General features: G+C 52.3%; 1 protein-coding gene across 7 annotated transcripts in view; it reads left to right on the top strand.

Annotated features, from left to right (window-relative positions):
• The window catches only part of pikfyve (phosphoinositide kinase, FYVE-type zinc finger containing), a 40,455-nt gene that overhangs the window by 23,872 nt on the left and 4,193 nt on the right, over window positions 1-12,390 (top strand). For 3 of the 7 annotated variants that reach the window (XM_023951006.1, XM_023951004.1, XM_023951007.1), the window contains 22 exons: window positions 217-276; window positions 348-477; window positions 2,143-2,323; window positions 2,400-2,474; window positions 3,790-3,897; window positions 3,976-4,116; window positions 4,790-4,916; window positions 4,993-5,777; window positions 5,853-6,236; window positions 7,486-7,586; window positions 7,660-7,731; window positions 7,793-7,964; window positions 9,168-9,346; window positions 9,466-9,579; window positions 9,893-10,001; window positions 10,070-10,224; window positions 11,066-11,162; window positions 11,326-11,383; window positions 11,450-11,578; window positions 11,653-11,773; window positions 11,886-11,948; window positions 12,218-12,313. In XM_023951006.1, the coding sequence (XP_023806774.1) occupies window positions 217-276; window positions 348-477; window positions 2,143-2,323; window positions 2,400-2,474; window positions 3,790-3,897; window positions 3,976-4,116; window positions 4,790-4,916; window positions 4,993-5,777; window positions 5,853-6,236; window positions 7,486-7,586; window positions 7,660-7,731; window positions 7,793-7,964; window positions 9,168-9,346; window positions 9,466-9,579; window positions 9,893-10,001; window positions 10,070-10,224; window positions 11,066-11,162; window positions 11,326-11,383; window positions 11,450-11,578; window positions 11,653-11,773; window positions 11,886-11,948; window positions 12,218-12,313 (3,457 nt within the window). The remainder of the gene's footprint in view (window positions 1-216; window positions 277-347; window positions 478-2,142; window positions 2,324-2,399; window positions 2,475-3,789; window positions 3,898-3,975; window positions 4,117-4,789; window positions 4,917-4,992; window positions 5,778-5,852; window positions 6,237-7,485; window positions 7,587-7,659; window positions 7,732-7,792; window positions 7,965-9,167; window positions 9,347-9,465; window positions 9,580-9,892; window positions 10,002-10,069; window positions 10,225-11,065; window positions 11,163-11,325; window positions 11,384-11,449; window positions 11,579-11,652; window positions 11,774-11,885; window positions 11,949-12,217; window positions 12,314-12,390) is intronic. The other 4 variants (XM_023951010.1, XM_023951008.1, XM_023951005.1 and 1 more) reach the window with 3 other exon arrangements.

The raw sequence follows: 12,390 nt of genomic DNA, 5'->3' as shown, positions 1-12,390 counted from the left end.
GAATATAAAGAGCATGCTGATTATATTATCATTATGTTTATTGCTGACCCGGATTATAAACGTTATCTTTAATTGTGTGGCTCATTCACTTCCTGTGACGTCCTTCTTAACTGGATCTGGGATCTGACAGTTTTGCTGGAAAATGGCTTTCAGCTTAAAAGTGAGATTTAGGAGCTGGTCCTGCAGAATTCTGGATTTTTTTGCTTCTGCCTGCAGAGTTTCATGTGTCTGAAGATGGAGGTCAGAACATCTTAATCAGTGACGCTTTCATCAAAGGTAAAATGTCGGCTGCTTTTCTGCTCGGGTCCTTCCTGTCGGCTCTTCCTGATGCGGTCCTCTTCCTGCAGAGTCTCTGTTTAACCGGCGCGTGGAGGAGAAGGCCAAAGACATGCTGTTCACGCCGCTGGGCTGGCACCACAGCTCTCTGGACCAGCTCAGGGAGGAGAACGGGGAGAAGAAGGCCATGGAGAGGCTGCTGTGAGTACAGTCACACAGGATCTGCAGGTCCACATTTCACTTCTTAGACTCCCGTTCTGACACACGGAGGAATGCAACACGACCAATCAGAACTCAGGTTGACAGAGCAGAGCAGGTTGTAGAGAGTAGACCCTCTGTAACCCAGTCCATCTACCAGAGCCTTTCTTTTGGTTTGCTAACAGCCACCTTTGGTTGATTTGAGTTGAAGCGATGACACTTGGGGGTTCATCCATCGGCGTGTCTGCATAAACAAGTGAAGAAGCAGCAGCTCCTGGACTGCACAGAAAAAGCAGCCTGTGTCCAAAGAAAAGTCCTTTGGGAATCCAGGAGAATTCCTCTCCAAGATCTCCTCAAGAAGATTTAATGAGAGTGACGGTTGGGAAGCAGACGACAAAACATCAGACTTCATTTAAGTAGGCAGAGTCCTCTGTGCTGCAGAGCTGGACTGACATGCTCCTTTGAGGGCTGAGAGCAAAAGGCTGCCTGCCAGCTGGTTTTCATCTAAACTAACACAAAAGAAGCGTCTCTTGTCGTGTTGAACAGTGAAACATGTCCTGGAACGTTCTCCAGTGAGAAGAAAGCCTCCAAACAACAGATTCAGAGTTCCCAGGTTCAGATCCATCCATCGACACTAAGACAATCTGACAGGGCGCCACATGCTGCCATGTGCTCCGGTCATCATCCTTCTGACAGCCTTTGGGGGCTTGAAGTGCCTCCCTTACACAGAACCATCATAGACGGCTTCTAGTGAAGACGGAAACATCTACAAATGTGTCCTTTTCTGTGTTTGGAGATGTCTGCGTCACACAGAAGAAACCTGTTCTCCCTGCTGGCTCCTCTGCTGTCCTGCAGCTTCTGTGACCTTCAGCATCTTTGTTTCATGATGAGCGCTGCTCACCACTCAACCTTTTTACCGTGGGGACCTTCCCCCAACACACGACGTGCGTCTACTTTCTGTAGCTTCTCCCAGTTGAGAGCTTTTACATCTCCATGTGTGAGGACCCCAGACTGTTGACCCTGATTGGCCCTTACCCAGTCATATGGTAAAGTGGGTGGGACAAGGCTGAAAAAGCCAAGTTTCAAATTGACCTGTCAGATCACTGGAACCAGTCAGAATCCCAAACAATGGCTGCTAAATCCACTTACTAACCGACCCCCACTGTGTGTCTGAACCCATTCTGGCTTAAATCTGTACTTCTTTGTTTAAGAAGGACGTTTTCAAAGCGCTGAAGTCGCCTCCTAACTCCTGTCGTCCACGTCCACAATAGAACTTCTACTGACCCCACAGGGGGGCATTAGAAGGGAAAACCTGTTCCATTGCAGATCTTTCTCCCAATAAACCGCTTCAATCAGTCTCTGAAAACTCATAAGACAGAAAGATGTCCTGTCAGAAACGCTTTTTACTTTACCTACCAGTGAAACCTCAGCAGACAGAAGCAGCAGCTGACATATTCAGGATCAGCAGTTTAGACGTGTCAAAGGGACAGGAGCTGCTCGTTCAGAGGCCACATTAAAGCATGAAACGGTCATAGAAGAGCTGCTCACATGACGTCCTCAACATGTGAAGGAACATCAGCCACAGTGGAAAAGGAGAATTGAGAAGTGTAGAAATGTGGGTTAAAAGAAGGAAATGAATTGAAACGTCAAGCGCCTTTCCTCTCCCAGCTCAGCCAACCACAGCCACATGATGGCGCTGCTGCAGCAGCTGCTCTACAGCGAGTCCTTGTCTCTGTCCTGGAGGGACATCATCGTACCCGTGGTGCGACAGGTGGTGCAGACCGTCCGGCCGGACATCCGGAACTGTGACGACGACATGGACATCCGACAGCTGGTCCACATCAAGAAGGTGGGCGTGTCTTTGTTGGACCTGCAGATGCTACAGAGGCAGCAGATCAGAAATGTCCCTTTCAATCTTTGTCCAGATTCCTGGAGGCAGAAAGTTTGACTCCATGATGGTGAACGGCTTCATTTGTACCAAGAACATCGCCCACAAAAAGGTGGGGTCACACCGTCCCAGTAGAAGGGTCCCCCCCCCGGTTTGAGCATCTAGTCTTTGTTTTTGTAAATGGGGTATATTTAAATGGTGCTTTTCTACCTACAAGGCCAAAGCGCTTTACAGTCACACACACAGTCACACACACACGTTCACGCACACACGTTCACACACACACGTTCACACACACACGTTCACACACACACGTTCACACACACACACACAGTCACACACACACAGTCACACACACACAGTCACACACACAGTCACACACACAGTCACACACACACGTTCACAGTCACACACACAGTCACACACACAGTCACACACACACGTTCACACACACAGTCACACACACACGTTGTCACACACACGTTGTCACACACAGTCACACACACAGTCACACACACACACACGTTCACACACACACACAGTCACACACACACACGTTCACCCACACATGCACGTTCACACACACACACGTTCACCCACACACACCGTCACACACACACCGTCACACACACACAGTCACACACACACAGTCACACACACACAGTCACACACACAGTCACACACACACAGTCACACACACACAGTCACACACACAGTCTCACACACACACACGTTCACACACACACACAGTGACACACACACAGTGACACACACACAGTGACACACACACACAGTCACACACACACAGTCACACACACACAGTCACACACACACAGTCACACACACACACAGTCACACACACACAGTCACACACACACAGTCACACACAGTCACACACACACACACAGTGACACACACACAGTCACACACACACAGTCACACACACACAGTCACACACACACAGTCTCACACACACAGTCACACACTGATGGTGGCTCCGCTGCCAAACACTGGTGCCAACCTCCCACTAGAGGCAAGGTGGGGTTCAGTGTCTGGCCCAAGGACACATCGACTCATGGGCGTGCAAGGCGGGAATCAAACTTGCAGTCTTACGATCATGGGTCGACCGCCCTACCGCTGCACCACAGCCGCCCCTGTGGTGCAGCCTGCTTTCCTGATAAAGTATACGTTTTTCTAAACGTAGACAGAGTGGGGGGGTGGGCCTGCTGTTTCCATATTTTGTTCTTTCTTCATCTTCTAGCGGCTTCAATGCTGTCTGGAGTGTTTCCTCTCAACCCCCCCACCCTACAGTAGCCAGGACAGGCTTCTCTGTAGCCCAACACTACCAGATGATGGATCTAAAATTGTTGATGTTGGATGATATGCATAAGACTCATTTCAGCGGCTGGATGTGTGTCTGGGTCTAGATGAACTCCTACATTAAGAATCCCAAGATCCTGCTGCTGCGCTGCTCCATAGAGTACCTGTACAGGGAGGAGACCAAGTTCACCTGCATCGACCCCATCGTGCTGCAGGTGACGCTGCCTCTCCAGCAGGAACCAGAGCCGCCTTTGGCTGCACTGCTTTTGAAAATGACCGCCTTCTTCCTCCAGGAGCGGGAGTTTCTGAAGAACTACGTCCAGCGCATCGTGGACGTCCGACCAAACCTGGTGCTGGTGGAGAAGACGGTGTCCCGGATCGCTCAGGAGATGCTGATGGAACACGGCATCACCCTGGTCATAAACGTCAAAGAGGTCAGTGCCGCTCAGTGGAAACTACTTCTTGTTGTTGAGAAAACCTTTGCAAAGACGGAATAATCCTGTCAGCCTGACATCGGCTCTACGGCAGCAGATACCAGAGCAAAATCTAATTTCTAGGCCTCTCCGTCCACCACCCTGCCTGTTCTCCAGACCTCCCACCACTTCCTGTTGTTGATGACCTGATCAGGTGTGCTCTGTCCATCAGAACGTGGAAATAGCTGAGTCAGCGCACCAGCAGCAGGAGGGGGAGGAGGGGGGGGTTGATCAGGAGGACCAGCCCTGCTTTGTCATGCCAGTGATTTGGCCTCCCGGGGCTTGTTTACCCCACAGAGGTGGGATCACTGGACTGTCCAAAGTGTCTTGGTCTGCTGAAGCTTTTAGACAGGTACTGTTACCATAGCAACCACCAAACTCTCCCATCAGCTGGCCAAACGGGAGGTTTGGTTCATGACCTGCTGATCCTCCCGACCTTCTCCTCTCTGTGTGAACCCCTCTGACCGCTGACGGTGGAATCTTTAGCCGCGTGGAAACGTCAGGAGTGGGTTGTTGCAGCAGAGCAGCATGATGGCAGAGACACCTGTGGAAGGGACAGAAACACCTGAACTGGTTTACCTGTAGAGATGAGGGGACGGCTCATGCAGGAATCCTGTGTGCTTTCCTCCTGCAGCAAGTCCTGACCCGGGTGGGCCGTATGACCCAGGGGGACCTGGTCATGTCCATGGACCAGCTCCTCACCAAACCCCGCCTGGGAACCTGCCACAAGTTCTACATGCAGCCCTTCACGCTGCCCAACAGTAAGCCTGCGCTGCAGCCGTGGCGGCTGAAGGGTCGGCCGCTCCGTGCTGGTGTCATGTCTGCCTTTGCTTCCAGATGAGCCCAAGACGCTGATGTTCTTCGAGGGCTGCCCCCCCCACCTGGGCTGCTCCGTCAAGCTGCGGGGAGCATCAGAGTACGAGCTGGCGAGGGTGAAGGAGATCATCAAGCTGATGGTGTGTGTGGCTTACCACTCTCAGCTGGAGATTTCCTTCCTCATGGATGAGTTTGCCATGCCCCCCAGCTTGCCCCAGAGCAGCTCCTTCCCCTGCTTGCTCGGCGGGGGGGCCGCCGAGGAGGAGATGGACGGAGACAGCCAGGAGAGCACTGTGCTGAGTGAGGACTCTGCAGCAGAAGGACATCCTGAGAACAAAGCCAGTCCTTCAGAGTCTGAACAAATGGGCATCCTCCAGGATATACGGAGTCAGGATGCAGCTGCCCCCCCTGTCCACGAGGGGGCGCCCAGCGCTGAAGCAAAGACCTCCTCTCCAGTGTCCAGCCCCCCTGCTCTGCCTCCGTTCCTCATGGAGGAAGAGCAGGAAATGGACTCGGACACTCTGATCGGGGTGACGGGGGAGGAGGACAGCCGGCTGAGAGAGGGGTCCCCTGGTTTGGCGGAGACCCCCAAGCTGTTCCGGGACCCACTCCAGGACGACACGGGGATGTTTGTGGCGGAGCAGGTGTCTTCCTCCGATGACCAGCTGAAGTCCATCTCTGCTGCCTTCAAGCAGGAGCTGAAGGACATCATCCTGTGCATCTCCCCCTTCATCACCTTCAGGGAGCCCTTCCTCCTCACCGCCGAGGGCATGCACTGCCCCAGCAGGGACTACTTCCCCGAGCAGGTACCGCTGTGTGGGAGTGACCGTAAACCCCGTCCCGGGAAAGGCTTCACCTTCTCATGTGCTTTCGTCTCCTAGGTGTACCTCTCTCCTCTCCTCAACAAGGACCTGAAAGAGCTGGACGGGCGCCGAAAACGGCAGATGCTCAAGGACTCGGGGCCCTCCAGCCTGGTGGGGGCACAGACGGCTGCCAGCGGGCCCCCAAAACCCATAGAGGTCCTGCCCTGCCACAGTCTCACCCAGACCCGCATCGTGGAGCATCTGGGCAGCAGCAAGGATCTGGCCAGGATGCTGGCAGACTACAGAGCCAGCGGAGGCCGGATCCGGCAGAAGGAAGCCGCAGATCCCTTTGGCTCTGCCGGTCCCAGAGCCGGCGCCGGCTGCCAGGGAAGACTGCCAGGGAAAGCCGACGGCGAGGAGGACAAGCAGAACAAGCAAAGTGACACAAGCTGGACGCCAAAGGTGAGTCCGGCTCCATTCTCCTCCCAGTTCATGAAACGACCAGTTTTCTGTTCCTGACCCAGATGATGGACTAGGCTGGAATCTGGAGGAAGATTAAAGGACAGAACCAACTGCTGCTGCTGCTTCTTAGCTTTAGGATGGTGGAGCTGGAGATCAGCGTAGATATAGATGTATGTAGATAAACAAAAGTCCCTAGAGCTGCTCCCACTTTTAAAAAGACTGTTTATGTCTTTGCTGATCTAGTTTGAGTACATCTGGACAGAAAAATTTGTATTTGTATTCATTTATTTATTTATTTATTTAAGGGACAATGCATACAACCAACAGTGTAGAGTGCTCTAAAAGCAATGAGACACTGTAAATATGCAGGACTGTAGCCTCTGTCCCGTTCTGACCATGGAGATAAAATAGTAAAATATAGTAAAAAAGTACAACAGTAACGTAAAAACGCATTAAATAAATTCATCATTCATTCGTTCATGATGAATGATGAATTAAATAAAATGACATAAAATTAATATAACTCAGATTACCTTTAAAATAGTTTCAAATACATACTTCCCCAATTAAATCGCCAAAATCAGAACAATACTATGACAATGTGACCACTTTTTTCACCCCCCAATGATTTATTTTGACAGTTCTCTGGCATTGTCCCTAAAGGTTGGTTTTCCAGCAGCCATGATCTTCATTGCTTTGAGAACCATGGAGGTGTGGAGAGCTCTCCAATGCTTCCTGGGATTGTGTTCCAGGTTTGAGAGGCTCCAAAGCAGAAAAGAGTCTTTCTAAAGCTGCTTTTTCTGGAAGGAATAATGCAGTCGCCTCTTGAACCTGCTCTGCTGCTTCTGTTTTGTCTTTTTTTGACAAAGTCCTGAAGTGGGGAGGAGCCAGGCCGTGAAGGATTTTATAGACCAGAATGCAATCTGCATGTTGAATCCTATTGTTGAAGCTCAGTAGATTGTGTTTCCAAAGTATTTTACAAAAAATATTATTTGTATTTTGTACATATTCCAAATACAAATATATTAATGGGTATTGCATCCAAAAGTAACTGAAAATCACCTCCATCAAGAAATCGATGGCGTTCAAACCCCGTGTTCTTGTTGTAAATGGGTTTCCGCTGAGACTCATGGGATTTCTCGGTGACCTCACTGATGTTTCCAGAAGTGTGGTCATTGCAGGTGGGGCTGTGCATTTGCACCACGCGGCTCCACACCTGACCTCTGCCCTCCTGCTGTGTTGTCTTCAGCTGGACTGTCTGAACCCCATCAACCACCAGAGGCTGTGCGTGCTGTTCAGCAGCTCATCCGTCCAGTCCAACAACGCGCCCAACCACTGCGTCAGCCCCTGGTGAGCTCCTCACACGCCTCCTCCTGAATGCTCCTCTTTCAGCAGCACTGCTAACCAGTCTGGCTCTTCACAGGATCGTGATGATGGAGTTTTACGGGAAGAACGACTTGTCTCTGGGGGTTTTCCTGGAGCGCTACTGCTTCAGGTGAGAGCTGCCGTTTCACGGGGAAACCCACCGGAGCACTGACTGAGAGTCTGTTGTCCAGGCCGTCGTATCCGTGTCCCAGCCCGTTCTGTGAGACTCCCATGGTGCACCACATCCGCCGCTTCGTGCACGGCAGCGGCTGCGTGCAGATTGTGCTGAAGGAGCTGGACTCTCCTGTGCCCGGATATCAGCACACCATCCTCAACTACTCATGGTGCCGCATCTGCAAGCAGGTCAGCACACACGCACACGCGCACACGCACGTACGCTCACCGTGCACACACGCACACGCGCACACGCACGTACGCTCACCGTGCTCAGACATGCACGCTCACCGTGCACACACAGGCACGCTCACCGTGCACACGCACGTACGCTCACCGTGCACAGGCACGCACGCACGCACGCACGCTCACCGTGCACAGGCACGCACGCTCGCCGTGCGCACGCACGCACGCTCGCCGTGCGCACGCAGGCACGCACGCTCACCGTGCACAGGCACGCACGCACGCTCACCGTGCGCACGCACGCACGCTCACCGTGCACACAAAACTTATTGTCCACCAGAATTTACAAATCATTTCTTTAACAATTAGACTTTGTGATTTTCTGGATTTTTTTCTCGTTTTGTGTGTCATTGTTGAGGTTTACCCGTGATGTAAATGACAAGCCTCTCTCATCTTTGTATGTGGGAGGACTTGCACAATTGCTGGCTGACTGAATACTTTTTTGCCCCCCTGTAAACTGGACAGTGTCAGACCTGCCATCGCAGCAAAAAAAGAAACTGCAAACAAAAAAAGACGCCGCTGCCATTAAAAACCTTGATGTTCATCCAAATGAGCATAGATCATTGTTAGCATGATTATTAACGATAAAAACCACCATAGCAATAAGCTGCTGGACGTGTTTGGCCATCAGGTCTTTCCGTTGGGATGTTTTGAGTCCAGAAAGTTTCTTTGTGTGGGGCAGACGCTGCAGACAGACGTGCATGGACGCTGCATGGATCTGGGTCTTGCTGCATGTTGGAGCAAAGCTTCAGGACTGGATGCTCTTTTCTGCATGCTGGCTTTGTCCGTGTCAGCTGGAGCTAACGATAAACCTCCTTAACCTGGGCTTTACGGCCTTTTCTGGTCTTTTTATCCTCCTGTTGGCTGCAGTCGTGTGGAGCTGCCACACCCACATTCTGCCATGTTCATAGAAGGCTGTTAGCATGAGACTCCATCAGAGCAATGGAAGAACTTCATGGGGCCGACTTTCAGACTGAAGCTCTGCAGGAGGCTCCATCTGTGGGAAAAGAAGCCGCTCAGTCTCTGACAGCAGAAGTGTTTTCACAAACGCTGCATCGCTGAGAGTTTGTACAGTGAGACGGCTGAGTCTCCTGCCTGAATGGTCCTCTGGAAAGTCTTCATGGCTGAGTCCACATGTCCTCCCTGCAGGTGACTCCAGTGGTGCCGCTGTCCAACGACTCGTGGTCCATGTCTTTTGCCAAATACCTGGAGCTCCGCTTCTATGGCCACCAGTACAGCAGACGGGCCAACGCAGAGCCCTGTGGACACTCCATTCATAAAGATTACCACCAGTACTTCTCCTACAACCAGATGGTGGCCTCCTTCAGGTACTGCTCCAGCTGTTCTCCTGCTGCTGAGCCCGAGACCCAACAGAATCAAGAAGCACCTCATCCTGCTGTTCAGCCGTGGTTTGCACATGATCCTTCTGCTCTTCTGGTTTCCTCAGCTACACGCCTGTCAGGCTGCTGGAGATCTGTCTTCCCCGACCCAAGATCTTCATCAGGAACCTGGGGCCGTCCAAAACCAGCTTGCAGCAGGACCTGAAGGACTTCTCTCAGAAGTAAGGGATGCTGCTGCTTCCTCTAAAGGTCGGTGCAGACCTGCTCCTGTCCGACAGGAAGACGGCGGCGGGGCGAGGCGTGGGACAAAAAGGGTTAATGGACTCACAGCGACAGAAAAGCTCCGTCCCTTTGCTCTCCTAGAAGCTGGTTTTGATGTGGGGTAACGTCTCACAGGCTGATGGGAGTCTGTCTGAAAGGGTTAATGCTGGAATCTATCGGTTTTTGCTGCTGCTTCATGGTGGTCAGGGTCCCACTGTGGTTCATGGTTTTGCTGACTCAGCCACCCTGACAGGCTCCACCTTTTCTCCTCAGAGTGTCTCAGGTGTACCTCGCCATCGATGACCGCCTCACCTCCCTGAAGACGGACACTTTCAGTAAGACCCGGGAGGAGAAGATGGAGGACCTGTTTGCTCAGAAGGACGTAAGGGACCTTAGCCTTCCTTCTTCGCATCCTTCTGTTGGCGTCACGTTCTGTTCCTCTGTGTTCAGATGGAGGAGGCGGAGCTTCGCAGCTGGATCGAAAAGCTCCAGGTGCGACTGCAGTCCTGCGGCCTGGACTCTCCTCAGCAGCTGCAGGCGGTCCTGGAGTCTCTGGTGGTGAAGAAGCAGAGTCTGTGTGAGATGCTGCAGTCGTGGAACAGCAGGTCAGAACCAGAACCTGCACGTTGGGCTCTGCGTGGAAGGAGGCCGCTCTGAAGCCTGTGGGGCGGAGCCTTCCTCCGTTCATTCTGGTTCTGTATCTTTCAATGAGCTGAATCCACGGGTCACATGATCACAGCCTGTCATGTGACCCGTGGATTTGTTTGGGGCTCATTTGAACCTGAATAGAATAGAATATCTTTATTTAGATCGCACAAAGGGTTTTACAAAAGGGGCATAAAATCATTTAAAACACAGAGAAGTAATATAATACACTAATAATAATAAAACAAAACACAGTAAAACACAGTAAAGCACGGACTGAAATCAGCTCAAAGCTCTCCTGACCTGAGATTTAAAACAGCGGCGTGGAGGAGCAGCGGCGTGATCTAGAGATCTCTTGTCTTAAAGTGGATTTTGGAACGCTTACAGATTTTAGCTGGAGGACCTTAGAGATCAGCCTGAAGAGGATGGGGTTAAAGGTCAGATGTGTACGTTGAAGCTTCACCATCCAAGGCTCTGAAACGACTTTAAAATCAATTCAAAATGTGACTGTAAGCAATGTAAAGCAGAGGACAGAGGAGGGATGTTTGCTGCCATTTTGGCTGCATTTCGCTCCAGCAGATGGGTGTTTTGCGTTGACGTTGCTTCATTTTGTTGCTCGCCACCTAGTGGTCACACAGTGAATTGCATTGTTGAGTTTCCAACCAGCTTTCAGGAGGTGACGGTGCTTCCCTGAGCGGAGGCTTTGCTGACGTACTTGGAGAAGCTGAAGCTCAGCATAAAGACCTGAAGGTGTCTTAGGATGTTTGTAGTCTCTGATGTTGTGGTTTTCTGTTCTCACAGACTTCAGGACCTGTTCCAGCAGGAGAAAGGCAGGAAGCGGCTGTCCGTCCCACCCAGCCCCGGCAGGCACAGACCGGCCCCCAATGAGGACATGAAGGTCAGAGCCGACCACATCCCCGTGATCTTCCCAGAACCACGCTCCTCTCACGCCCCTGAGGGAAGCGTGATCCTTTCTGACACGGAAGAGCATGAAGCTTCAGTCTCCACGCAGACATCTCTGATGGGAAGATTCCATCCCAGCTTTCTGTTGTTCTTTCCAGAGCGCCCTGGACTCCTCCCCCCGAAACCCGTCTCCTGTGGTTCTGAACGGAGACAAAGGCATGTTTTCCCATGTCTGAGGACCATTCCGTGGTCTTCCTGGGGTATTAACGTTGTTGTCTTCAGCAGAGGACCGCCCCCTGTCAGCTCTGCCCGTCACTGCCTCCCTCCAGCAGCCTGTGGGGGAGTCCAGCGGCGACCCGCCCGCCGCCGGGCCCGCCTCCATGGAGCAGGACTCCCTCAGCATCCCTGAAGGTTCTTCCTGAAGCGCTGTGATCCCGTGCACTGCGTGTTGCCGCTCCTCACCGTCTGCATCTTCTGGCTTTTAGACGTGTTTGACGGACACCTGCTGGGCTCGGCGGACAGCCAGGTGAAGGAGAAGTCCACCATGAAGGCCATCCTGGCCAACTTCCTGCCCGGCAACAGCTTCAGCCCCATCCCGGTTCCCTTGTGAGTTCTGCAGTCCGCTGGCTGTGTGCGTTTGTTTTCAGAGCTCCCGGTGTTGTGGTGAGGAGGTCTTTGCGCCGTGACCTCGGTGAACTCCGGCGCTCTCTGTGTCCAGGTCCTGTGGCTGCAAAAAAAGCCCACACCCCCATCAGCCCCCCAGGGCTGTGGCGAACAGCTGGTATGAGGCGTTTGTGCTGGTTTCCTCGTCATGAGGACGTTTTGGGGGCGTGTTGAGCCGTCGGGTCGTCCCGTTAACAGAGTTGTGGGCTGTCCTGGCATGAACTCTAACACTTGCTAACACAGGCCTGCTGTGACCCTCCTCTGATCGGACTGATGAAGCTGAGCCCACCGTCAGGACCTCTGCAGAGCAGCAGGGCTTCATGTTCTGAGGGTTCTGAAGGGACCAGCTGATCTTCTCAAAGTCCTGACGCCTGTTTCCCCTAACAGCGATCCGGACAAACACTTCCTAATGCACGAGCACGAGCGCGTGCCCATCGCCGTGTGCGAGAGAGAGCCCAGCTCCATCATCGCTTTTGCCCTCAGGTGACCACTCCCACCCTCTGACCGTGTGTGTGTGTGTGCACGTGTGTGTGTGCAAGTGTGTGTGTGTATGTGCACGT

Source organism: Oryzias latipes, chromosome 21 (genome assembly GCF_002234675.1).
Source record: "Oryzias latipes chromosome 21, ASM223467v1".
Lineage (NCBI taxonomy): Eukaryota > Metazoa > Chordata > Actinopteri > Beloniformes > Adrianichthyidae > Oryzias > Oryzias latipes.
This window is presented reverse-complemented; position numbering and strand designations above follow the sequence as displayed.